The sequence below is a fragment of the Asparagus officinalis genome, chromosome 1 (assembly GCF_001876935.1).
Source record: "Asparagus officinalis chromosome 1, Aspof.V1, whole genome shotgun sequence".
Taxonomy (NCBI): domain Eukaryota; kingdom Viridiplantae; phylum Streptophyta; class Magnoliopsida; order Asparagales; family Asparagaceae; genus Asparagus; species Asparagus officinalis.
In genome coordinates this window covers 90,584,691-90,612,506 of record NC_033794.1, presented here as the reverse complement: position 1 = coordinate 90,612,506, position 27,816 = coordinate 90,584,691, and the positions used below count along the sequence as shown (strand labels likewise).

Genomic DNA, 27,816 nt, shown 5'->3' with positions numbered 1-27,816 from the left:
ACTGTGAGTGTAAAACGTATGTCGGCGGGGCTTGTGAAACGCTAGAACCGGTTGATAGTGGATTTGCTCCCGGGAGTGGGCGACGGAGACGAGGACGAATGGTCCGAACTCCGGTGTCGATATTGCTTGTTTCCGAGTGTGCTTTGGGCGTTCATTCATATGTTATGTTCATATCTTTTATATCGCCATTGTCATTAGCGTTCATTAGTCTATATCAGTTCCACTATCTTTCCGTCTGGTGTGAGTGGGTGGAGGGTTCCGGGGGGGGGGTTTAATTGTTTACCCTTGTGTTGCTTGTAATATATCCTTGCTATATAGGATATATCTCATTGTATATTGCTTATCCTAGCTCAATTATATTGTTGGCATTTCATACTTGCCTAGGATAACTTACATTAATTAGTTCTTAAATTGATATAATCGGCATTAGATTGCATTAGACCCCTTAATCCACCCCCCCTGAGGTCTAACCACAAGTCCAAGTCCGATGCGACTGTTGCAGCGGGCGCCGCCGAACTGACTTGATCTGTCGACAAGGAATCTGCGAATATGCTGAGAGAGTGTAAACTGCCGTAGCACACGGTCCTCTAAAGCGTACATGCATTCTACGATCTTCCCAACAGGATCAATGAAACTATTGGCTCTCACACAACGCCAGGACTATTCGGGCAGATAGGTGCCAAGAGAATTATCGAGCTCGGCGGGTTATAGGGTCTCACTATTGACAACTGAAATGAAATAAAAACATTTATCGTATCATACAGAAAACTATAATTTTCATACTATCTTGAGTTGTATATTGATTTACCTGTTCATGCTGGGAGGCCATCAATTGCTCAATTTCTGGTAAACTGACGGTGACGGCGGTCGCTGCGATTTGTAACTGAGCGGTAATCGCACGTAGTACCTATAACTGCAGAATAGGCGAATAAGTATAAGGTACATAATAATTCAGGTTGACGAATGAAATATGTGGTGTACATTGTACAATAGCTATACCTGTTTATGAGCTCAGTGACGGATACTTGCGCCTCTAAGTCCGTGCATAAAGTAAAAGCTGAGTCGATCTTCATTATGGAATGCGCTCCCATGACCAAATTCATGTATCAACGTACAGCATCCCATGAATATCTTTATTCTGATCAGGAATACTGCTACTCAATTCTCGATACAAATTATGCAAATCCGCACTGCCCCACGTATGTGCGGCCGTATAACACCAAAATCCTCCAGCAGTGGCCAGGCCGGATCGTGCACTGTACCATAGAGGTGTGGAGTCCATGGTATGCCGTAGATCTTTTATTACATCTCTAATCGAGATTGCTACGAACGTGTGGTCCATTGTATGCGTGAATGTTGTTGAATTGACCACCTAACTCTTGAACCCAGAGCCGTGGACATTTAAGCTTTCCACGGACATCTCGCCATTAGCTCGTGGTGGTCCCACGTAGTTATCTTCTGACATCGTCAGTCTTTGGCCGATAGAAAAAACCAGCATTAGTAGCTTGTGAGTATTATATTGTAGGCCTGAAACTCACATTTCTTTGCAATGAATACGTGGCGAATAGCATTGCGAATCAATTTCTTCCGTTGACTCTCGTAGAAGATCTCCGGCTTGATGAATGTAGAGAAGTCCTCGCCTGTTAATCAAGACCGTATGAGTGCCAATAGAACACCTTTCCAGTCGCGGGAAGTTATCAATCCATTTCATTCTTCCCTTGAAGGCTTCATTCCGGGCGGACGGTATTCCTGCTAAGCACATAGCGCGATTATTAGCATAAGCCCCGTCATGTGTGGTTTCCCCCTCGGTTCATCACGATCTGATCACGGTCATGTATTAATTTGTTAATCCCTCGCTCTTCCTTCATACTTCTCGATGCAACGACTTGCATTATGCTTCTTTGGAAATTCCCGTGTAGTATCGAAAGCATTCGAAGTGCCCACGAAACGAAGCGACCGCTCATGCTATTGTGAATTCGTGTCCAACATTTTCATTCTTGTTGAAGCGACGATAAAAATGCCTACAGAGATCAAGCTTCAGGGTTCCTTCCAACAGTGCGCGAATACATTCCTTTGTAGTTTCAAACCGGATTTGGCCCGAAAATCGCTGGCTGATGTTGTTTCAATGAACAATTCGACGAACGCTTCTCTCATGTTGAAGACGATGAATGAGCACCGCATATGCGTAGCGGTCCGAAGATAAGTACTTGATGCCACTTGTCTGTCCCCCAACAGGGATAATTGCAAACCCATCACTGATGCGTGATACTCAGTGAGTTAGTTAATGGTAATGTTTAGTGTATATCATTAACCAACTCATCGAAAGTACACGTATTTTGTCGGGCATGAACAACAGGTCTTCGTCGCCGTTCCTCCTTCAGTATACGGGATATTATTTCTCGAGGTAATTAATCTTCCATCATAAGACAGAAATTACAATCGATCGTTCGATCTTACCTCCTGAAGAGTAAAAAATTTCGAATGATCGAATATTACACGAAAGCCCAAATCAAATATTGATTGTTACTAATTTTTACATGATTAGGTAGTAAGTTCTAATTATCCACATTAATTTGATTAATTTCAAAAAATTCCGTAAAAAGATTCATAAATTAAATTCTAAATCTAATCTTAAATTCATACATAATGTAAATATCTAAAATCTAAATTTTTACCTTCACAAATCTAAATAATTCTACAATAAATTTCTAACTCAAATACATAATTTCGAAATTATGGTAATGTCCCATCAATGTTTCAGCAAAATTATGATAAATTACACATAATTCCTTCACAAAATTTCACAAATAATGTTGATAATTTACTCCCATTGATTATTTTTCACATGTATTGATTAATTTTCCCTTCTAATTTTCACATTATGAGTAATTTTCATCTACTTTCACATTTCTTCATAAATTGCATAACGAATTTTATAATTATAATTTTATAATATAAAATTCTTACATAATCACAATCAAATTAGTGGAGTTATAGCGAACAGATTAGAGAGGTAATAAGCTTTTGTTTTGACAAGAATTTACCGTGTTTTTTGGAAAAAAACTGACTAGATCTGACGAGCGGCCCGGTTCGGAGGAGCGGGCCGGCGCGCGGCGGTCGGACTGAGGGCACCGGCCGGGGGTCGGGAGGCTGAGCGGCCGGTCGGAGGATGGCGGTGGCGATCTCGAAAGGCGGCGTTGGGGAAAAGAGGCTGCAAATATTTAGGGTTGTGTGTGGGTCTGGGGTCGGGGGTCACGCGCTTAAATATGGGCCGCACCAAACTCACCGGCAGTTCAACTCCCGTCGGAAGTGCCAGTGCCAACAATTCCAGAGAATCGGAGTCTGGCCAAATTGCTGACTGCCAACCTTCACGGGAGTTGAAACTCCGTGAAAGTGCGAGTCACCAATTTACCAGAGACTCGATTTCTCTGGAATTGCTGACTGTAACCTCCAACGGGGAGTTCAACTCCCGTGGAGTTGTTAAGCAAGAATTAAGCTTCACGGAGTTGAAACTCCCGTGAAGTTTAATTATCTCTCATAGAACTTCACGGGAGTTGAACTCCCGTGATGTTTCGGAGATTTTTTTACAAAAACCGACCTATTTTCAGCGCTGGGCTGAAAACAGGTCGGTTTTTGCAATTATTATGAAAATGGGTCGGTTTTTACAATTAAATGTGTAAAAGGGTTGGTTTTGAAAATTTGTCCCTAGGCAGTTAATCCTAAAGATGGGTAACAAGGCTTCGATACTACTTGTTGGATCTAAGATGCAAGCCAAGAGGGGGTGAATAGGGTTGCCAAGATAGTTAATTTTGAGTGTAGAAGATAGATTTTGGTTGTAACGTATTGTTCTCACTTTTATGTGTATATTAGGTTTAACACACGTGCAATGCACATGGTTAAATACCATGATTAAGTATTTTGGCTAATTTTCTAACTAAAATTTATTACTCAGTTCCACTTTAATAGTTTATGCTCATTTTTGTCTCTAAACTTTAACATTGTGATTATTTATTTTCTTTGATGTTTGTTTAAATGGGCTAAACCCAATTTAAATTTTATATTGATATTTGAATTGATAGAAAACAAATATAAGTTAAAGCTAATTTAAATTTTCATGTTATTTTGACTGACATTAAACCAAGATTTACTTGTGAGAATACAGTGTTGCAAAAGTAAAAAATATTGAAACAATGTTATATAAGGAAGGTGAATATTTAAAACCAATAAGGCAAAATAATTGGTTAAAAGTATGCTAAAATGATATAAAAGAGAATATGAAGTTTGTACCTAATCATTGATAGACTCCATAAAAAATTATAAATTAAAGATTAATACTAACTCTATTATACTTTCATATGATAAAAGTACATGCACAAGCATATAAAAGTACTAAAAAAAGCTCATGAAACTTATTTCTAAAGATTCCTAAATTCACTCAAAGTAATTAAACTATTCTATTAAATATTCAAAAAATATTATCTTTTATTCCTACTATTTTTTTATTGAGCTAAGTTCAATCCTTCCTCACCTTTATCTTTTTGCCGGGCAATTCTAGAATAGTGTCTTCATCATCTACTCGATTGTGACATCAGGCTAGAGTTTGTGTTTTTATCTTTCATGGGTTCGTTAATCTTTTGCAATTTTTTCTCTAACTAAATTTTTATCTATTTGGTTTTGTGAGACACCCAAAAGTTCGTAAAAGTTAGGTGAGATAAATAAAATTATGTGAGATACTCTCAAAGTTTAGGGGTTTATGTGGAATTAACTTTTTGTTATTTTCATTCTTCACTTTCTGGACCGTGGTCTCTTTCTATTATTTTATAACATTTTTCATATAATAAAAGGAATCCCCAAAATGGATGCAAGCAACCACCGAATCAATCAAACCCAGGAAAAAGAAAATCCCCCAATTTCGACCAGTCCCTCTCTCTCTCGCACCCCTCCCCCAACCCCGCCCCTAACCCTAGCCCTAATTTCCGTACTCACCTTCTTTATTCATCCACAAAACCCGCAGTTTCGGCCGATCTGATCGAATCAGATCGCAGATCGGCGATCGAGACGATGCCTTCGTACTCGGATCTCGATCGCCAGATCGAGCACCTGAGGGAGTGCAAGTTCTTGCCGGAGGTGGAGGTGAAGGCGCTATGCGAGCAGGCGAGGGCGATCTTGATGGAGGAGTGGAATGTTCAGCCGGTGAAGTGCCCGGTGACTGTTTGTGGAGATATCCATGGCCAGTTTCACGATTTGATTGAGTTGTTTAAGATTGGAGGAGATGCGCCTGATACTAATTACCTCTTTATGGGGGATTATGTAGGTCAGTTTTTGTCTTTTTTTTTTTAATGTAAAAGTTGGAGGTTTGAGTTTCTTATGGTTGCTGTTCTTTTTCGTTCGACTTAGAAATTGTTAGATGTAAGTAGAAATGTCATTTATAAGCAAGCGATTAAGCTAAGAGGTTTTTTATGCGTTAGTATACATTTTAACTCTTGAGATATCATCATGTTTTCGAAGTTCAATATAGTGACTAGTCATGGGGTGAGAATGATTTGATTGTACAATTGGTTAGTTCAAGCGGTAATATCTAATAATGTACATGTAACATTAAGCTAAATTTGTTTTATACCATATGATTTCAATTGGTTTAGAGGAAGACATGAATGATACCCTAGCTAGTAATGGGATGAGAATGATTTTTACTGTACAATCAGTTAGTTCAGTTTGTAATATCTAATAATTTATACAATATGGCTAGTTCAGTTTCGGATTTAGGTATGCGTTACTTGTCACATTAAATAAAGTAGATAAAACTCCTTGAAAATGTCTTTTACTAGAAACTCGTTTTTGCCGCTCCCATTTTTGACAAAGCATTCAACAACTTGACTAGACTCTGTCACTTATACAACTGAGCTCTTTACTAGAAAGGTTATGGCATATGACTTGTGAGTGTTATTATTGAACTGAATTTTGTGTGCTTTTTTCATGGAGGCTGAAACTTAAATTTAAAGGTATTGTTTAGTATGCAAATTTTTAAGGGATGATGGGATCTATACGGAAGAAATTTCACATCCACTTTTCCCTCATAAAATATAAATGTGCATGTTGTCAAAGAATCTGGTAATAATTTAGTTTTATTGCACTCTTCAACATTAATATGGCAAACTTTAAATTACAAGCATAGCTAAGTAACAATGGTTTTCTCATGCAGATCGTGGTTATTACTCCGTGGAGACTGTATCACTTTTGGTTGCCCTGAAAGTTCGTTATAGAGATAGGATTACAATTCTAAGAGGAAATCATGAGAGCCGGCAAATTACTCAAGTGTAAGTGTGATATTCACTTTATTTGTTTCAAACTTATGGTGGATTCAACAATGTAAAATCAGCGATTAGAACTTGAAATTTAAATACCGATAGTGGTTGCGACTTCTGAAGGACCGCAAAATTAATTGGTTGACCATCTTTGTTTTTTGTGCTTTCTCTTGCTTTTATTGTGGCTGGTCAGGAGTTCATGGACTTTGTGGTCCTTGTGTAGGATGTATCAAAAAATTCTTCCTTTTGTTTCCTTAGAAAGGATTCTGTTTCAATTTCGTTGACAGAATCATGATATCTGCTAAATTATTGAATGGACCTGACAAGTTGCTAGTGGAATGTTGAATCTGATTCTTTTTTCTAAACGGCCATTATGTAGTTCTACCTGAACAGCTGAATTGAGTAATTGCCTAATTGGTTTTTGTCATGGTTTTGTTTCTGCAGTGATGTTACTAGATTTTTGACTTTGCTAGCAATCAACTTAGTAACCCTCACACATCTAGTAAAAATTAGTACTAGTCCTGTGAGTAAAATATCGATGTGATAAAGTCGAACAAATTTAGTCATATTTTTGAAAGAACATTTTTTTCTTTTCTGCGATAGAGTCATGAAAGGTGTGTCATGTATGCATGTGGTGTTCGTATTAGTCAAATGAATAAATGTTTTAGAACTATTAACAATATGCCCAAATTTTACTTGCTATCGAGTAAGATGAAAGTGCATCATGCGTTGTGGTTGTGGCATTTCAATCTTGACATCTTTTATTTATTGCATAGAAGAAGTGAAACTCAGCTTACATGAGAATACGAAGACCATAAACTGCTGCATAAAGGCTCAGCTAGGAACCATGAGTTGTCCTTTTGTTGGGAGGTGAATATTTATAAGGGATTGCATCATTAGAAGCAAATAGGTGTATTAAGACCTTTTAGTTCCAATGATTTTTACAATAACAAACTTGAGCGTCAAGCTCATTACTGATTAAGAGAAAATGGTGAGGAGAATGTAGGATATTGGTGATAAAATCTTCTATGTATATTCTGGTACTTAGAAATATTTAATATCCGGACTGCAATATTCATGATCTGACATATGGGGCATCCTTCTAATAAATTTATGTTATCCTTCTTGATTTAACTCATTTTGGGCATATCTTAACGTTGTCATTCTTTAATTTAGGCCTTTGAAATATAATATGTTTGTGTATATGGTTATGCTCTCTTACCTTTAGTACCAAGAAGGAATCATGCTTGAATACGAGCTTTGAGGAGTAGATGAAACTGTTGTAAAGGCAATTTGATAGAATATATGAGGAAATGGTGAATGGATGAATGATATGATTTCTCATTCTCCGCCACCGGATGCAATTTACATCTATAATAGAAGTCTCTTCAATGCAATTGTAGCATCTCACCACCAAGTTCATTCCCCATGATGCCACAACATTTTATGGCCAACATTTGGACATAGGTCCTATCACAAGATTGCCCCCTGATTATGGCCAACATTTGGACATAGGTCCTATCACAAGATTGCCTCCTGATTCTATCCTGATGTTGACACTGATAAAATTTGTCACCCATTTCACCTTGTATGTAGGATTATCCTCAATGTAGAATATTAGGCCCGTGAAACGGTGAAAGTAGTTTCTCTCTCTCTCTCTCACCAATTAGATATTAATAAACTTCTCTTCTCATCTATCTTAAGTTCTTAACTCATCCTCCAATCCTCTCTTTCTCTCTTTCTGTTTTCATCTAAATTTTTTCTCCAAACTAACGAATGAAAGAAAAGAACACCAAACTGGAACTGTTATTTAGTTAACTAACATTATCTATTTTTCTCTCTTTACCTACTTATCCTATTACCTGTTCTATCTGTTCCAGACCAAGTTGAAAGAAAAATAATTCTTTTTGAATCCATTACCTACTTAATTATCTTTTGATAATTTCTTACAGGCTTTTGTCTCATCATAATTATCCTCCCAAATAACCTTTTTATACTTTATTTTTTATTTTAAAAAAAAAAGTTAATGAATTAATTCCTACAAATTGTTTTCTTTTTGTTCTTTCCTTCTCAGAACAAAAATAAACTGAATTAATTTTTGTTGTAATTCTGTCCATCAAAATTTTTCTTCTTTTTATTTCTTGTTCTCGTAACTAAAATCAAAAAGAAGTTTAATCGAGATTTATGTGCAGCAGCACATTATTTTCTTTTCATTCATGAAGTCTGCTTTAATATACACCATTGCTTTTTTTATGTACACCATTTTTCTTCTTTGCATAAAATTTAATCACCTTTTAGAACTTTCGAGTAGGTTGCATGATGTTCTTCGACTACGGTTAACATAACTCTGCTACCATGCAAATGAGGTTACAATAATGGGATATATAGCAAACAAAATCATGTTGTATTGATTAAATTAGGTGATTAGATCTCTTCACACTGTACATGGTATTTTCAGAGCACATGTACACCCACGCACGATAGCAAGATTTAATTGCAGACGTGAATACTAAAGAACACTTATGGAACTTAATTATCAAGTTAAAAAATAACAATTCTTAACCATCTAATGTGCAAAATCAATTCTTTTAAAAGAAGCTAGAATAATTATGGTGGGAAAAAATGAAATTTAAAATAACAATCCACAGCCATCTTTATATTTTTTTCTTTTATTTTATTCCTTTTATGGTTCCCTTTTAGTGTTTTGAAAAATAGAATGAGTAATAGGACGAGTGCAATGTTATTTCATTTAATTTGTCAGTTCAGAGAAGGAAAAAAATTTTCTGAGGGAAAAAGAAAGAGAGGATCAAAGTATGTGTTAAGGTAAGGAGATAAGTTGTGTTAAGGTAAGGAGATAAGTTAAGTAGGACTTAATTAGAAGAGAGATCTATGGACAAGAGAGAAAAACTAATTAGCCTAATTATTGACAAGAGATTTTATGAGATACTAGTATTACTTGCACGTGCAATTATATTAAACTTATTTATCCTATTTCATTATAGAATCTATAGCTATTAATCTTATAAATTTCATAATACCTGTTTCTGTGATTTTTACAATATAAATCTTTGGTGTTTTCGTTTCAGCTATGGCTTCTATGACGAATGCTTGAGAAAGTATGGTAATGCAAACGTGTGGAAGTATTTCACGGACCTATTTGATTATTTACCACTTACGGCTCTTATTGAGAACCAGGTCTGAGTTTGAGATTACTGCCTACTATTCTCATTTAAATTAATACCTTATGTTATCTTCTCAAATTAAGTTGATTATATGGTGTAGGTTTTCTGTTTGCATGGTGGTTTATCCCCATCCTTGGATACTTTAGACAATATTCGTGCTCTAGACCGTATACAGGAGGTATGCACTTTACTATTGGCTTGTTCTCAGTAGTTTTTCTGTCTAATGTGTCAAATTTGTTATTGCTCTACAATGTCATTAGCTAGCAATTACTAAAAAGAACATAATAACACTAAATGATGTCATGAACACCTAGCTCATGCATATGATATGATAGATATTGAATACTAAAAACCATTAGAGAAGGCCTATAAAAAAGTTTGTTTTGTTCCTGTTTTGTTTTTTCATCTCAATACACACATACATGTATATACATACATACATTTTTGTCCTTGATTAAGGGGAGCCAAGAATTGTCGCCATGTGAGTTCGGTTCGAGTTGTGGAAACAGCCTCTTGTAAAAAAGCAGGGTAGGTTGTATACAATAGATTCAAAGTAGTCCAACTCCTTCTCAGACCTAGGCATAACAGAAGCTTCATGCACTGGGGTACCTTTATTTTTTGTCCTTGATTTGTGGATAATTAGGATTTTGGTACTTTCAGTCTTTGTATTTGGTAGGTATGGGGAGAGAGATCAACTTTAGAAAAATAGTTTTTCCATATTTCTTTCATTTTAGCAATGTCTTTACCTCTCATATTTTGATGATATGGCGAACCATATCACACATCTGTGTTTAGACCATTGAACTACTTGTACTGGATCTTGTTTCCCACTTTTATCAATCCCCTTCAAAAGTCTTACAAAATGCCTCTGATTATGGTTAATGCATTTAAGCATAGGATTCAATGTTACATTAAACGCTGGGCGCTTCTAGGCGTCGGACTTGGCGCCCAACGTTTAGTCGCCTAGACGGGCGCCTAAGCAGTTTCTGAGCTTTTTTTTTTCTTTCTTCATTTAAGTGGTGGTCGATGAGGTTTTGCTGAAGGTCGGAGGAGGTAGTGAAAATGTTCATATTTGGAGGTTAATAGAGTTTGGAGGACGTGTAGGCTACGACACATAAAATCACAATCAAGACCTATAGGGTGCAATCTACGTAAGCAGACAATGCTCCCCTAAACGCTCGTAAAATCTAAGTGGGCAGCCTTAATACCGCCTAGGCGCTAGGCGCTAGTTAGGCGGTCTAGGTACCGCCTAGGTCTAGGCGTATGCCTAAGCGGACTAGACGGAGGTTTTTTAAAACAGTGATAGGATTTCATAGAACAGAGTGTCATTGGATTTGGTTCTAGGTATTTTAGCTCTACACGAACTCTATCATACTTCCAAGTTGATATTTTTCACATAGACATTCAACTGTTACGTGTCCTGCAAGGCTGACTGTTTTGGATTGTGTGTATGTCTTTGCCCTTCACCATCCTCAAGGGTGAAGTATGGCCCTGGGTCCTGGTTGTGTGCTTGTGCGGGGTCTGCAAAGGTGATTATAAATGCAATCACAAAAATGTGACTGGAGGGAGCAAGGATGCACATGCAAGACTATAGAAATATTTTTCATAAATTCTGTATTGAGTGAAGATGCAAGCAATACCATAGGCTAGAAACATGAAAACCAAAGAAATCAATCTTTTCATCCTACATCTCTCTTCCATTTTCAAGTTGTGATTTTATCAATAGAAGATATATTTTGTTATATCTTCAATTCTTCATTAATATTGTGCTTGTAGGCTTTTTGGGTTCCATAACAGACTGCAATACATTTCGAGTGTGAATTCTTTCATGCTATATAAGAGAAATAAGAAAGAATTTTCCTCTCATTCATGTTAATTTTGACTTCACATGATCTTTTTTGTATAATAAAATATATAGATAGATACATGATACATGCAATTAAACAAACTTCTGATGCAATTAAGCTGATAGATGGTTAGATTTTGAAGGTCATCTATTAAAAATTTAAAATTGTCATAGTTATATCAAGTGATTGGAAAAAAATAAATAGAAGTTCAAAGCTCGATGTGGAAATAGATAGAGAAATAATGTGTTTAGATGGAGGAGAGTAGTGGAGTGAGAGTATGGTGAAAATATGAAAAGAAAAAAACATTCTCTCGCTTACTTTATTTTTTGTGCCATATAAAATTATAATTTTCCCTTGTTGGATATTTACCTATGAGAGAATTTGTTCTTTTTCCTTCAATTTTTTATCACCCTCGTCCTTATAAGGTAGTATATATACAACTATATAAAAAACTTTACATGTCAAATACATGTGGTATGAAACTTTTTTTTGTGTGCATATTTTCGTTTCAAAAAAGATTTAAAATAATTCATATTATTTATAGTGAAAATGTCCTTTAACAGGGGATGTGCGGATTGCAGAGAGGGGGTTACATGATTTTCTTAGAGAAATTTTGTTTTTACCTTCACCATGTGACCATGATGTCCACTATTTTCCTCATCCTTTTTATTTTCTTTTTATAATTAAATCATATAAATAGTGGTAAAAATGTGGTAAATAACCTTGTCTTTTTCAATATACATACATTATTTTAAACTTCTATCACTTTGTCTTTCTACTTTTATAGTGCAAGCAAAATGCAAATTTACTCTGGCTTGAACTCTCGAAAATGAAAATCTCACAAAACTCTTGATTAAAATCTATTTAAACGTGAAAAAAATTAATGAAAGAAGAATTTGATTATATTAATTAGATATAATTAATTTGATTTGAATCATAAATAGGAAGAAAGTAATTAGTTAGACATTAATATGCATCATAAATGCGTAGGACTTTGATCCAATTGAAGTCAGAGAAAATCCAAAACCCTTCCAAATCTAGTTTCCTCACATTAATATAAGCCAATGGACCAAAAATACATGTAATAAAACTTATCGACACAATCAAAATCACAAAATCAAATCTGGTTTATTTTTCTAACATAGCTCATCCTTGGAACATCATCATCAATAGAGTATTAACATTATCAATAGAGCTCCATAACAAACAAACATATTAGTAACAACAAAGAATTTAAAGATAAGTAGAGATATCAAGGATCAATAGTAAATTCAGCTTAACCTATGTGTCCACATCTCAATTGCTGCCCACCGTTGAGCCTCAGCTTCCTTACGACACTACTACTGACTTCTTTTGGTGTTTAACCACATCGGATGAAAACTTATTTAAGCATTTCGTACGTAGATTTGGTGCTGACTTTGTTATGATCTATAATTCCCGTACGGTAGATTTTTCGACTGATGCGGCAAATGCAGTAATAGGTGTCGTCGTCGGAGCTTCGTGGGGTCATGATTTGAGGAGAGAATATGTGTAATCAGCTTGAAGATTTAGGAGGGAGAGCAAGAGAGAGAAAAGAGGGCGATAATGAGATGATTATAATAATTTGCGATCATAACTTTCGTGCAGAAGCCAATGTAAATTTCAAATTTCAAATTCATTTTTACCCTGTAATTGCTCCACAGAGGAGGTTAGTTGACCTGTTCTTGTTGCAACCTAACGCAAATTTGAAATTCTCACTACAATTTAACACATGAGACAACTGTTAGGCAGGCCTCATTAAATTGTTATTTTGTTTGTTTTAGATTAACCATTTGTAAAGACACATGTAGGCTTGTGATTTGTAAGCCTTTAAAATAAGTTTTTTTAATATTAGTCCCTTAAATCTTTAATATTTTGAATTACTAATCAAGTCATTAAGATAGCTATTAGGTCCTCTAGTTCTCTAGTATTGCATCCTCTGAATATTAAACTGGGATGAGATATTGTGTAGAGGAAAGTTCAAACTGTTCATCTTGGCATTAGTTCGTTTGTACCCTAATCTACTGTTGCCTCGCCCTTTCATTGCGTTCAACTGCATGCAAAGCTCCTTTAGCTGCTGCCAATGAGAGCTTTCATGCATTAGATGACGCGAGCTCCTTTTAGCATCCTTGGTGGTGATCCTTAGACATATTCAGTGTTAGACATTGACACCTTCAAAGCAAATGTTCTTTTTATGTAATTTTATTTACTCTTTACTATCGTAAAACCTTAAGTTTTATTTATATTTGCTACATACTCTCTTTAAAGATTTTATGATAAAATTAGTACCATCCCCGAAAATAAACAATGCTTCATATTGCAGGTCAAAGTGTTAAATGTGTTTGTCTAATGACAATGGCCTTTGGTTTAATTTTATGTTTTCAACTCTTGGATAAACAATTAAAATTTAAATATGTTCTAATGCAAATATTATCAAATTTCAATATATGGAGCAATATGGAGGAACTTAGTACCAAGTATAAATTTTATGGTTGGTAGTGAGGTGACTCATTACTATTTACCCATTCAAATGGGTGATCACATTCACATGGGTTAGAAGAGTTAGAGAGTGGATGGAAATTAGTCATCTCACTACTAAGCATAAAATTTGTGTTTGGTACAAAATTCCTACATTTTTCTCATGTATATGTGTGTTTATATATAGAGAGAGAAACTCCAATCAAACATAAGTTGACAGAGATTTCAGTCTACCAAACCTTTGATATGTAGAATTACTTAAAAATTTGTGCAGACGTGTGATGAGATTTGAGCAAATTAGGGAACAATAAAAGAAATCGGAATAAGTTTCTTCCTTAGTTTGACGTGGGTCCACAAATATCTTTCTCTCTCTTTCGTTCTCTCTTACCTTCTCTATTCTGTTCCTCTCTCTCTCTCTCTCACAAATCCCATCCCCTTCCCTCTTCTATTCTAAACTCTGAGACCTCTCTCTCTCTCACATTCTTTTCATTCTAATCTTGTCTATTCTATTGCAATTTGCAAGTAATAGGTAAGTTTGGGTAAGATTCTCTATTGAAATTAATGTTTTAACAAAATGATAGATTGTATGTTTTTATTGTTTGTAATTTAAGATGAATTATATTGAATTGTATGTAACTGAAGGCACATAAGAACCAAGAATTGCTGATTCAATTTGTTTTATATTATGCTTAATGCTTACAAGGTGTTTGATGAAATCTCCAACTTGAAGCACAATTAATAACAAATTCAACAAATTTAGTGGCATGTTTAAGGAGGAAAAAAAATCATGTCCGGATTGGATGTACAAGTTTGACATTTTATATGTTTGAATGACATTGTAAAGTATTTGTACTAACGATTGTTGCTAAAGCTCTGTCTAGCCAATAACAAATAGTGGCATCAGAATTCATCTTAATACCCCTCAAAATGCTACAACCAACATTTCTCTCTCCTCCTTTGTCAATCTCTTCAAAGAATAACAACCCCTCGCTCTTGACACTGATCCTAATTCTAAGGTTTTAAATGTCGGATATCGGGTTCATGTCGGATGGTTGAAATCCATGTCGGATAGCGAAAATCGGGGATATATCGGGGGACATGGACTAAATATCGAATTGCCATATCGGGTGGTGCGCATATGTATAATATTATGTCCTAAATGTAATCTAAGTATTCCTAAATTCAATATAAGCATACTTTATAAATTCTAGATACGGCACCGGCGATGGGTGGATTTTGACGTCGTAGGGAGGTAGTACCGACGACGAGACGTTGCAAGAAGACGGTATCGGAGCTCTTCTTCGTTTGCTTGTGATCCTTCGGATGAGTCACCGACTACCTTCTTCCCTTTATCCCGACGACGGGATACCCTACCACCCTTGGGTTTGGTTGGAGTTCGGATTTCGGGGCGTAACAGGAGATGGATGACGGGGGTCCGAGATGGAGGGGTAATGACATCGTCATCCACGAAAGGAGTGATCATTTCTCAAGTTCGCTGTAGCCCTAATTTTTCTCTTTTTTTTTCTATCGGTTTCATAAGAAACCCTTAAACATGAGAACGGGTCAAACAGGTTTGAGCTTTTATCACTAAATTCAAACCCGATAACAAAAAACAGATCTAAAAAAGGTCATATCGGTTGATTTTTTAAGGCTGAAAAATCGGTCGATATGCCCGATATGGCCCTGATATTTTCGATTTGACCCTGAAAATCGATATGAGTTGAAAACGCTCATGTCGTGTCGTTCAAGCTCTCAAACCGATATGTCGGCTGACATGTCGGACATGTCGGCTGACATTTAAAACCTTGCCTAATTCCCACAGATCCTAACTCTTTTCTCAAATTTGCTACTAGATTCCAAGTATTCATGCTTGGTCCCAAGTAATAAAATTGACTGAAATCAGAAGATTCTTCATCAGTTACAAGGTTGAAGAGGTTCTGATTGTTTCACTCTTCAATCAAGAAAACAGCTGAAGAAGTCACCCAAACAATGAGATCTAAAGACGAGACAATTTCTGCTAAAGAGAAGTTTTCGAAGAAGACGTACGAAAGTACATCGGTAAGATCAAGTCAGTGTACATTAGAGCTTCCAGGAGGTATGATGATAGATTATAGTTCTCTAGTCAGATCAGCGATTGTGGTGCGATGAAGCAGCAGTTGTGAAGGTGAGGTTAGTGGGCGGCGGGACTGAGGATAATACGAAAGCGATTGGGCAAGAGCAAGTTAGCATCGTTCGTAGTGGTTGCAGCGGTGTCATCCCCACCAGAGGCGGTGTAGTAGAGGAGAGATGACTTGTGAGATAGTAACATAAGAGAGAAGGCAAGAGAGAAAATGGAAGAGAGAGATATTTGTGAGGCCCACTTCAAACTAACAGAGACTTACTCTGCTTTCTTTTTCTGTTGCTAGTTTTGTACAAATCCCATCATACGTCTGTACAATTTTTAAACAAACCCAACAGAGTAAAAGTTTGGTGGACTGAGGTCACTACTAACTTAAGTTTATAGGAGCTTGACCTTCCCTCTCTCTATACACACACATATACATACTTAGTTTAAAACAATCAAATAAAATAATTCAAAAATAAATTATGGAAAAGGCTCACTTTATTTTCTTTTTTCGGGTGAAAGTAATTCTTTCTAAAAGCTCTAGAGAGGGTCTGTAGCAAATATAAATAAAACTTGTGGTTCTGCAACAGTGTTAGGAAAAAAACTGAAAATATAAAAATTGTTTTCGCTCCTGATGACGTCATTATCAGCATTAACGGTAATGAAGGATCAATGCCACTGATGCCAAAGTGAGCTCTGTTCTTTGATCCATGGAAGCTCTCGCCGATGTCAGCTGAGGGAGCTTAGCTGGTTATTGAACCCTAGGAGGAAATAAAAAGATAACAATAAATTAGAGTACTTATTTTTTTTATGTTTGATCAAATATAGGGTTATCCATATTTGGTAAATGAATCCATATATTTAATAAACTAACCCATTTGTAGATTCATATAAATAGTGGATAGTAAAACGTTGGAGAAAATAAGGACACTATCCTGTTCTAATTGGGAGAAATAAAATTGTAATTTTGATACAATTTTGAAGTCTGGTACTTTTCCTTCTCTTTCTTCTTTCTAGAACATTCCAAACTATGACATGAACATGAAACTAAAGCTCACATAATTAAATAAACTGACCTGATACTACCCAAATAAGGTTTTGCTATCTATATACGGATTCTTTTATTAAATATGAATAAGGATATATTTAAATATCAAAAAGGAAATCTAGTAAATTTTCAAAAGAAACAAATATGGGATACATGCATTGACCTTATCTGACTACAAGTGAGAATCGGATAGCTAATAAAGGCTGACCGTTCAGTTGCAAGCAAAAAGATGTAATTGCTGACAATATCCAAATAGAGATTAATGGGTATCCTTGTCATAGGAGGGGATTTCCTCCTTGATGCCTATGTGGCATAATCACTACCATCCTCATAAAGTAGGAGAGATAGTGTGAGTTGGTGGGGATTTGTGCCTATTTTATGAGGATGGTGGGGATTGTGCCACATAAGCGACAAGGAGGGAAATCTCCTATGACAATGATACCCATTAATCTCATCCAAATAAATAAATTTTGGGAATGAAAAATCAAGGATGCAACAACACTGCAAGAACAAATTTCACCAGTATTTTAGGGTTGCTTATTTACATCATAACAATTAGTCATTATTTTGTCTTCGACTGCTCAATTATGAAATCATCTTATAAAAACTCCAGTTGTTAAACAGATCAAGAGTTTCCCATTTTTTTTCCCTAAGTGAAGAAATTTTATTTGTTCTTTATTGTCGTCCAAGTATGGTTTGGATCTTAGCCATCTAAATTTCTTACATGACAAATATCTGATAGCTAGGATACGAAGACACAACCATATATACACACTGAAATTAATAATCTACATGTGATCAATTTTTTTTTACTTGCTATGGAAACTAAAATTGCTATAACATTTTCATGTTTATTAATTAAGTCGATTATAAATTGGAAAAAATGCTCGTTTTAAACTAGGTACCTAACGATCCTTTGAAATCATACTCCTTAATTGGGTATTTGCTGAAACAAGCTCAACCTGTGTTCAACGAGTTGCAGGAAGTGGATGTGAAGTGTAAGATATGCATCCAAGGAGTGTAGGAGGTGTGTTTTAAACTAAAACATGTATTATATAATTGAGTCCATGTCGGAATAAATGTATGCATATTCAAGGAGTGCCTAAGGAGTGTTCGAGGCGGACACGTGCTGGACACAGATATTGGAGCCCTGACGAGGTGTCAGGGTAACTTAAATTGGAGCAACTCCCTAGGAAACACGTTCCATCAAAAGAAATTGATGAATTCTGGTTAGAGGCTTAAAGCTTTCAACCTTTCAGTTACATTCCAAAAAACAGTGCAGTGATCCTGGCCCAGTCAATTAATCATAGGAAGAGGGGGGCTATGAAGCACGGACACGCATAACATGAAGCCGTGTCGTGTCGTGTCCGTGTCGGACACACGTGTCGAACACACGTATCCTATGTATTTTTTAGGATTTGCCTCGTGTCGGCATATCGGATGGCCGTGTCGGATCCGTGTCCGTGCTACATAGGAGGGGGGATGCGACTAGGTCTGCATACATGAAATTTGCATGGCAGAAGATAAACGCTGTATCTTATACTCAATCCTGTCAGACATCATGCCATCCAGGGACAAAAATACCACTCATAGCTGATAGGAGGCGGGATTTTTTTCCCTTCTGCATTTGCCGAGTTTGTTCTTGATTCTCTGGCCTTAAATTATCTGGTCTAAACAATCCATTTAATCAAATGCCATTGTAGAGGGAAGCAAGACATTGGAAGGAAAACTATATGTATGTTGCTTACAATTATACTTTTGTGTGCTAGTATTTGTTTCATTGCAGGAAAAGTCAGTATATTGAATTGAGTTTATTACGATAGATTCATTGCAGGAAAAGATTGCTTACAATTATACTTTTATGTGCTAGTATTTGTTTCAATAAGCATTGCTTACAAATTTATTATACTTCCCATGTTTAATCATTTTCGTTTGCATTTATTTCTTTCTACCTAGGGGCACTGACTTTTTTGTTTGCGCTCGTAGGTTCCACATGAAGGGCCTATGTGCGATCTTCTGTGGTCGGATCCAGATGATCGATGTGGATGGGGCATATCACCGAGAGGAGCAGGGTACACATTTGGACAGGACATAGCACAACAGTTCAATCACACAAATGGTCTTTCACTAGTAGCTAGAGCTCACCAACTAGTTATGGAAGGTTTCAATTGGTGTCAGGTGGGTCAGCTTAGTACTAGTTTATTATGTATCCTTGTACAAAATGCATCCTTGTTCTTGTTTTGCCATCAGGGATTTTTCAAAGGGCTAATTGCAGTTAGACTCCCTGTGTTATTGCCCATTTTCTATTGTTGCGGATAGACCCCCTGGACTATCGCCCTATTGTGGATGAATTTTTTTGGACTCTTTTACCCTCAGGAGTTCTAATTGTCAAAAAAATAAATTTTTTTCTTTCGAGGCTAAAAGAGTTACAAATTCAACTGGGCCGGAGTTCTATTTGGAGCTATAAAACTACGAGGGGTCTATTTGCAACTACATGATAGTACCGGGGGTCTATCTGCAACAAAAGGTTTCATTAGCTTCTGCACTGGTGATTACATTGGTCCCCAAATGACTAGAATCGTAATATATTTCGTATATTCTGTTCGTGAATAATGCAGGACAAGAATGTGGTTACAGTATTCAGTGCTCCGAACTACTGTTACCGTTGTGGTAACATGGCTGCAATATTAGAGATTGGGGAGAATATGTCTCAGAATTTCCTTCAATTCGATCCGGCACCAAGACAGATTGAGCCAGATACCACCCGGAAGACTCCAGACTATTTTTTGTAGTCTCCATCACTTTCCCACGCCCTGTTGAAATGAAAGTGTTGATTTGTTGCCTTGTGTGTTTTATAAATGTTGGAAGAAAAGAGGAGTTTTTGGTTAGTGGAGAGAGATTATTATTGTTATCATTCTTTTGTTTGGGAGTTCTGTTGCTGCTTCTGCTGTGGGTTGTTAGGTTAAAGGGACTTCGAGAGGCACTTTGTTGTTCATGTGTATTTGTATTCTTAAGCTAAAGAAGCAGCAATGACAAAGCAAGGAAAGATATTGCTGGCGTTGTACCTTTCTTTGAAAACACCTTTGGCGAAATAGGTATTTATTTGATATATTTTCTTTTGGAACCAAGGGCTAGTAAGTTTCATTCACGTCGGATGTGATGGTACCGCTCTGCTGGCAGGCAGACTAGCTCTGGCCAAGTTACTCATTTATTATTTTGCTTCGGACTCGGTACTGGTATGCTTGTGATCTCAGGAGAAACGAAGAATAGCGGTGCATGAATTTGTTGGACCTTCGAAAGACTTGTTAACGCCAATGTTCTGGATTATGCCCGATTTTAGATTTACCACCGTTGGGTTTTTTCTGTAGAACCTAGGCTTGGTTTGGTAGGAGGTTTGAGGATGGAAGGTGATGGGAGGAGAGGCGCAGTGAGATGGAGGAATTGACAGACATCCCTTTCTAAGTCATCACACTTGCACCTTCGTAGTTTATTTTCTCTATTTTTTTTTTTTTTGTGTCCTCTCAATTTAGAGGTGTTCTTCTCGCTCTAACGTTTTAGTTCATGTAGTGATGTAGCCTCCTTCCCCTCCCCTATTCTCACTCTTACCTCCCCTTCTATATACTCTTTACCCAAGGCAAATCTGGCTTTTATCCCTCCCCCCTCACCTCTCGTTTTCCTCCTCTACCAAACCAAGCCTAACTCCAATGTTCTGGATTATGCCTCAACTCCAGTCTTGCCATCTTGTGCAAAACTGGTTAACCGAACTTTTTAGGTACAGCACATGTAAACAGTTTTTACTCCCCCACCCCCGCAGTTTATTCTCTAATTAATCCTCTGGCCGGAGTTAATATAATCATTCACTAGTATACAGCAAGTCAGAAGATCAACTTATACATGAGGCTACAGAGCCAAAAGCCAGTATGTAACACTATCAGCACTTGTAATCTATCAAAACATGGAATTGCCTTAAATCAGTATGAGAAACAGTTTTAAGTCAAATTTCCAAACACAAACATTTCGCTTCCTTACTGAAATTGCTGGATGCAGAAGTATCACCATCAGGTTTATCCTGATGGCAGACAGTTCTAGCCAGTTACGGTGTTGAAAACTATTCCCTAGTCACCAATCACTTGAACTTGCAAGACCAAAATTTCCGCTTCCAAAATTGATTTCTTGCGACGAGATCATCAGAAGCAACATTGCTACTAGTTTGTATTTCTGTCTATTTCACGAGGCCTCTCTCTCTCTCTCTCATGTTCATGGAACAGCGAGAAGCCACTGCCATATATTTCAGTTCATGAGCCTCTAGGAAAGAGTTGGCTTTCTACAAATCCTTGGCCGAGAGTTTGTGCATGACATTAGTAGACATATAAGGGGAGACAAGTCCACCTGCCTGAACAAACAAATTACAACAAATGTTATATTCAGCTAGCTAAAATAGCACAATGAAACATCGAATCTTACTTGCAACCAGAAAAATTACCTGCAGAAAGCCAATGGGGATTTCGATATAACCTAGCAAAAGAAGATCAATTTTTTCTAGGCTTTGACATGGAACCGGCGTTATCACATAAAGGAGATCTCTTCTAACGTCCACACCTCTCACAATGCCTGACCCAGGAGCTAATGATATTAAGAATACAATAGCGCAAGTAAAAAAATATATGCAATGTAATTTCTATCAAAAAAATGACATTTTATAAACCGGGAGAACCTCAAGTAAATGTATAATATACCTCCTCAAACATAGTGAACATGAAAGACTATAGGTTATTGAACTCTTCCAGGCTGTACCTATGCATGTGGACATGTATATTTATTTTGTATTTTTAGGATGCACGCACACACAACACTGCAAAGATTTTAGGTTATAAATCTTTTAACAACAAAATATTCATGAAGAACTCCTTAATCAGTTGTGAAGAAGCGGGTGACTACAATAATTACCAACAGTAACGAATAAGTTTTATATAGAAAGCTTTCAATGATGAAATATTTCAAGACTGGCTAGCTCTCTATAAAATCGTGAAACAAATGGAAAACCATTTCTCCAATGTTTATGTTATAGTTTCACGTGAGGACAGGGCAGGAACCATTATATACATACGCAAACTGCCGTTCTTTACTAGATCTAAAAAGGAAAGAGAACTAGCAGCAAGAAGTGGGAGAGACATTAAAAAGATAGCAAAAGCACTGCAAATATTTATGTGATCGGGTTATCAGTGATGAAAATGTCATGACAAGCTCCCTGGAAATTGTGGAAGGAGGCTGACATTTTCTTTTCTATTCTTTTTCTTAATTAACCCCATGTGCGTATGCACATATATTCATCATGGGAAGGAACTAGACGTGGTTCAGTACATGTAGGGCAAACAGCTTCCTGCCACAACTTGGCCTCATGCGTGATGTTAACTATAGAGCATGAGGAATATCTTAAATAAGGATTTCATAAAGACGTGGAACATTACTTTTCTTTTCATTATGCCCATTTTATATTCATTTAAGCTTTTACTAGTAGTATCCTCATCGATGCTGTTATCACGTTCCCTTAAACTTGCAACTTTCTTTTCGAATGGTTACAAGGAAATGTGTTTTCTCTCACTTTCACTAACACATGCTAATGAATTAGCATATATTCAATGAAGATGCATAAAAATACCACAAGGATATATTATAATTAGCATCAATTTGGAATCGGTAAACTTGGGATTTCAGACATGCACATTTGTAGAGATTTCTTATGGATATGCAGATACATATTTGCATACCTTCCTCTGCACTAATGCTTTTAATAGCAGCATATTTATAACGGAATTTATCCTGTTCCTTGGAACTTGCAACTAATAAGGTTAGCGATAGCGGATAGCGTCGCGTAGCGGTGAGACATTGCTAAGGCTATTTAGGGCTACTGTGGCAAAATAACGGTAAAAACGCAAAGTCAAATAGCGGTCCAATTTAGATATGTATAAATACTAAAAAAAGAAAGATTAAAGAAAATTTTAAAAAATCTTAAAAGTATATATTTGATAATTTAAAGAGACCCTAAACATGAAATAAACATGTAACCATTACGTAATACCGAAGATGACTGAAGGAGTCAAAGAGGAGTCGTCTTTGAGAAGAAGAGCTGAGCGGTGAGAGGACTGCCCTAGGAGGAGCTCACGGTAAAGGAGGTGAGAGGAAGTACTAAGGTAGGTGCCAGAGGCTATGAGAGGTGGCGGGAGTATGCAATCGCTTTTAAATAGCAGTCAAAAAACGGATTTCGCATGCAATCGCCCACTATTTACCGTTATGGCACACTATTGGCTGCTTTTGCAAACGGAAAACGCATACTCCGCAATATGTTATCGCTATTGGGCGATAGCGTAGCGGGAAGGGACCGCTAACGCTTTTAGCGCCGCTATTGCGGGGCTATTTACCGCTATTTATAACAATATTCTTTTCGAATTTTACCAGCATAATGGACTTGCTGATGAATCAGCATATAATTAGGTGAAAATGCATAAAAACACCACAATATTAAAATTAGCATCAAATTAACATGGGCAAACTTTGGGACGTCACAGATGCTCATTTCTAGAGATCTCTTATGGATATTCTGATAAATAACTTGAAATATATAGCCTTACTGAAAAGAGGAATATTTATTACCGAGTCCAAAACACCAAGGCGTGCAACTTCCATTCATCCTTGGCTCCAGAGAACTAGCCGCCAGCCCAACTATTGTAGCATTCAGACTGTGAAATATTTCACTTTTTGGAACCTTATAGAAAATAACCGAGTGCATTAACAATAACTGAAAAATATAATATGGGCTTAACTGAACATTTGCTATACACTTGAGCGAAAGAATTTGCAAGTGCGATATCCATATAGGCCAACTGGCCAAATGGGAATAGTCAGAAAAATGTTTTATCTTCAGCACATTAGAGGAAAAAGTAGCTAAAGAGAATAAAATCTTATGGTGCCATCCAACTAAAGAATAATTATCTGGAAATATTTGTTATAGAGATTTCAATTTTTCTGTCTAACCTCATAATGGAGATGCTTAACTTTTATCCTTGAGATTGCAACTTCATAGGGAGGGAGAGACGCTAAGGCACAAGCGAGTTCTTTGTTGGTTTCTATATTGTAACTGCTTGGGAAGCATTGCTTAAAATACTCAAAAAGTCTATGCTCCTGCATAACACGTGCATCCTTTGGTACTAACACCCTGCAAATCAGATAAATTCATTTAAGTTAGTTGAAGAAGCCATTTGTACATTATTTAGAAGACTCTGGAGATTTTATATAAATTAATACACAAAGGAACCGCTAGAAGCTAGTCTAGCCTAGTTCAATTTTGAAGTTGCCAAAGGCACCCTAAGGTTTCAGGGGTTATTTGCATATTCTATTCTCATGTTGCATATGAAAAAGCTAGTCTAGCCTAGTTCAATTTTGAAGTTGCCAAATGCACCCTAAGGTTTCAGGGGTTATTTGCATATTCATCTTGGAACTATGATTTCAGCCCTTATGTTTCAGCCGCGTCCCCTGACCCTACCTTTTACAAATCTGTTGTGTCCCATACCCATACCTGCACCCATACGGCCAGACCCGCACCCTTATACATGCAACTTAGCGATTGGGAGGTCTTAGTCTTACAACTTCTTCCTGTATCCTGAAAACCTCAATAACTCAGAATCTCGAAGGTCAGGGGCGAGAAATTATATCAAACCTACAAACAGCCCCCAAAAGAAATCTCACTAGGTGCAAGATAGTAAATTTCTAAAGCTCAAGCTTAGGATAAGGCATCGACTCTCATAATAGGTGTATTAAATTGTGAGTTTAATATCCATACGTTTGGCACCCGATAAGATAGTGTACAACCTAAGGTCTAGAAATACTATTGACGAAATGTCCTCACCTTAAGGTCACTTGTCTAATTCTTCACAGGAAGATCTGCTTCATCTAGAATTTCAAGATGAGCCTTTTTACCAAGCAATCAATCCTGCAACCCTCTCCTTTCTCTCCTCCCCTCCCCCCCCCCCCCCCCCCCCCCCCCAAAAAAAAAAAAAAAAAAACAAAAAAAGGGGGGGGGGGGGGGTGGGGNAATTACCGTTTTGAGTGAATGTCAATATATAAATCAGCAAACAGGCAAACAAACTGTTTAACATAAGTTGAATATGTCCAACCACAGGAGGAAGAGTTTGAGTTTCACAATTAATGTGTCTGGAATACCTAACCTGAATATTTTAAACAAATAAAGCTAATTACATTAGATTTCACTCTCTCCACAATTTCTTACAATACTTGAAATCAATCACCCACTTGATCAGCTAGAGTTAAGTGGATGCAACTGAGGTATTGTCTGAAATACAAATACTTATGCTCCTGGACATGATAGGCATATGGAGTGCAGCTTTTTCTAGTTAGTATATCATCCAGCACAACAGATGGCTTCTTTCTAATTAACTATTTTAACCTTTAACTTATAAACTTTAAAGAGTGATTGAAAACTCACGATCGGTCCAAAAAGTCTCTCTGTGCTGAATGAATCTCAAACAAATTGATAGGTTCCTTGTGTTCATGTTGATCCAACCAGAATATCCCAGTTGGAAGATTCTTACTCTCAGCGGAAATCCGTAATTGAACCACGTGAGTAGGAAAAATGTATCTCAACATCTTCACAAGCACATCAAATCCAGTACCTAATATGAAAAAAATGCCATAAGTTGCAAAACTATTAAAGGCAAAATATACTATAAACAAGACATGGAAACTATTGGACATAAGGATGAGAAGTGCTGTGAATTTCTGTGAAAGGAACATACAGGCAAATTCCAAGAGGTTACGTGTAAGCAGTTAGTTTTACAAAATAATGCAGTTGTTAATAAAATTGCTATTAAAAAAATCTGAGAATCCTCACACGCACCTTTCACCCATCCTGGTGTATTAATAATAAGTGGCGACATTGATTTTCTGGAACCATTGCGCTTCAACTGATAGAATTCCTTGAGAAAGCAATCATATAAGCTGAAGGTACAATCTAAGTAAGCATTGGGATCTCTTTTTGAAGATGTATCACCAAAGAAGAAGCACCTGAAAGGAAAAGAAGAAATCTCAATGACAAAGAAACAGATGGGACTGAATGAAAATAGAAGAGACATTTATGAATGGAAAAGAAGAAATCTCAATGACAAAGAAACAGATGGGACTGAATGAAAATAGAAGAGACATTTATGAATTACTTGCTAAAGATGTCACCCACAAAGAAACAGATGGGACTGAATGAAAATAGAAGAGACATTTATGAATTACTTGCTAAAGATGTCACCCAGTAAAAATAAACTCAACTAATGAAGATCAGTTTCCACATAAAATCCATAAATTATGTCCTATGTTAAAAAAGAACTTATAACCATAGGCAAAATGTCATTTGGGAAAGATTTGGAGCAAAAAACTCTCATTGGAACTTGATGTTCAGGAATCCATTACTAGAGTCCACTCTGTTAAAATTGATCAACATCATTTAATGTCTATACTCCCCCCCACCCCAAAAAAAAGTTATTTTGTCTATGCATCAAGTAGGCACAAAAGTGAATGGTGGAAACAGTATTTTTCTTAAATCTATGTTTTATAGCATGTTTTCTTATACCAAACCAAAATTCTCTTTATATGGTCAAATATTTTCTCCTATCATATATTACATTCTAATCCATTTATCTTTTCTTGCCTTCAATTTAAAGCCTGATCTTGTGCAGTATGAAACATTCAAGATCAATTTTGCCAAATAATCAATCTTGAGACTTACTCCCCAAGCAATGTTTTCATATTTTGCATTACTCAAATAGGCATGCCAGAGAGATAGTTCTCATTTAGAGAGGGAATTAGTAAGAGGAGTGTCCCAATCCAATATCAATCATGGAGCGCATAACTTCCTATTTAACTGTAAAATACTTGGAACTGTAATCAAAAGGCACGTTGAACGTGCAAATTCTAATGAAAATAGTAAGCATCTACAGTCCAAAATTTTGTATAAAAAAGGAGCCTATTTGATTAATGTCCTCTACAGATGACATTAGCATTTAAGGTTCTTTCTTTAGTTATACCTTCAAAAGTAATACATACCCATGTCAAGAAAAATCCAAAGCAAGCCCATACTTAACAATTAAATCAACACAAAAAATTCCTAAAAATGAAATTTAATTGACAATCCAAAATCAAAATCAATATGCTTACTTCTCAGGGGCTTTAATACAAGGATTCGTGAAATCTGCACCCAGAAAAAGAAACCAATCATCGAAACCTACCGTTAATTAAAATATTAAAAATAAAATAAGCAAACACAAGTTTTACCAGATAAACAATCATCAATAACATGAAGTGAGAGACATCCCGGTGCAGTAAACTCCGGTTGCCCTACATCAGTATCCAAATACCCCACTCTCTTGTACCTAATTACAACCTGGAAAAAATCAATAAAAATAATCCCAAAACAATAACTAGGGCAAAACTAGAGCAAGAAAGGAAGCACCTTTGCAAGAGAGAGTTGAGGAGGAATCGGGAAAATGTGGACTTGCCGCTGTTTTTAGGGCCGCAGATTAGGGTTATCGGCGGCGGAGGAAAAGAGGACGCGATTGTGATCACCGCCTCCGACCATTGAGGCGGTAAGATTACCTCCCGGGAAGAGGAATAGGACATGACGTAGAAACAGTGGCGGCAGAATCGAATTTTTGAGTGAAAATTGCGTTGGGAGTTGAAAAGCAGCTGGTTGGGCTATTTACTGTCTTGGGCTGTTTAAACCCAGCCCATTCATGATTTATGATCTTTTCAAAAAAAAAAAAAAAAAAAAAAA

At 36.6% G+C, this 27,816-nt stretch overlaps 2 protein-coding genes across 4 annotated transcripts in view; one reads left to right on the top strand and one right to left on the bottom strand.

Moving 5' to 3' along the window:
- LOC109827770 (serine/threonine-protein phosphatase PP2A-1 catalytic subunit-like) lies at window positions 4,865–20,091 on the top strand. Its single transcript, XM_020394790.1, has 6 exons — window positions 4,865–5,314; window positions 6,203–6,317; window positions 9,392–9,500; window positions 9,588–9,665; window positions 18,969–19,160; window positions 19,601–20,091. The coding sequence occupies exons 1-6, from the start codon at window positions 5,062–5,064 to the stop codon at window positions 19,772–19,774; spliced, it is 921 nt and encodes a 306-aa protein (XP_020250379.1). The 5' UTR covers window positions 4,865–5,061; the 3' UTR covers window positions 19,775–20,091.
- Window positions 14,234–27,816, bottom strand: part of LOC109827752 (polynucleotide 5'-hydroxyl-kinase NOL9) — a 14,876-nt gene continuing 1,293 nt past the window's right edge. Inside the window, exons 3-13 of one of the 3 annotated variants that reach the window (XR_002243502.1) lie at window positions 27,496–27,787; window positions 27,318–27,415; window positions 27,201–27,234; window positions 25,894–26,060; window positions 25,483–25,669; window positions 24,015–24,195; window positions 23,634–23,745; window positions 21,466–21,593; window positions 21,219–21,375; window positions 14,295–14,304; window positions 14,234–14,248 (exon numbers count right to left, since the gene is read on the bottom strand). Coding sequence is in view for 2 of the 3 variants with exons in the window: in XM_020394775.1 (XP_020250364.1) it covers window positions 21,307–21,375; window positions 21,466–21,593; window positions 23,634–23,745; window positions 24,015–24,195; window positions 25,483–25,669; window positions 25,894–26,060; window positions 27,201–27,234; window positions 27,318–27,415; window positions 27,496–27,662 (1,143 nt within the window). In the remaining variant the exon portion in view is untranslated. Of the gene's footprint in view, window positions 14,249–14,294; window positions 14,305–20,826; window positions 21,376–21,465; window positions 21,594–23,633; window positions 23,746–24,014; window positions 24,196–25,482; window positions 25,670–25,893; window positions 26,061–27,200; window positions 27,235–27,317; window positions 27,416–27,495; window positions 27,788–27,816 lie in introns of those variants that run through there. The other 2 variants (XM_020394775.1, XM_020394778.1) reach the window with 2 other exon arrangements.

Excerpts from the sequence above, each read along its gene's own strand:
- LOC109827770 (XM_020394790.1), top strand. The coding sequence starts at position 5,062 with ATGCCTTCGTACTCGGATCTCGATCGCCAGATCGAGCACCTGAGGGAG. Across the intron at positions 6,318-9,391 it reads AGCCGGCAAATTACTCAAGT|CTATGGCTTCTATGACGAAT; the intron begins GTAAGTGTGATA and ends TTTTCGTTTCAG. Across the intron at positions 9,501-9,587 it reads CGGCTCTTATTGAGAACCAG|GTTTTCTGTTTGCATGGTGG; the intron begins GTCTGAGTTTGA and ends TATATGGTGTAG.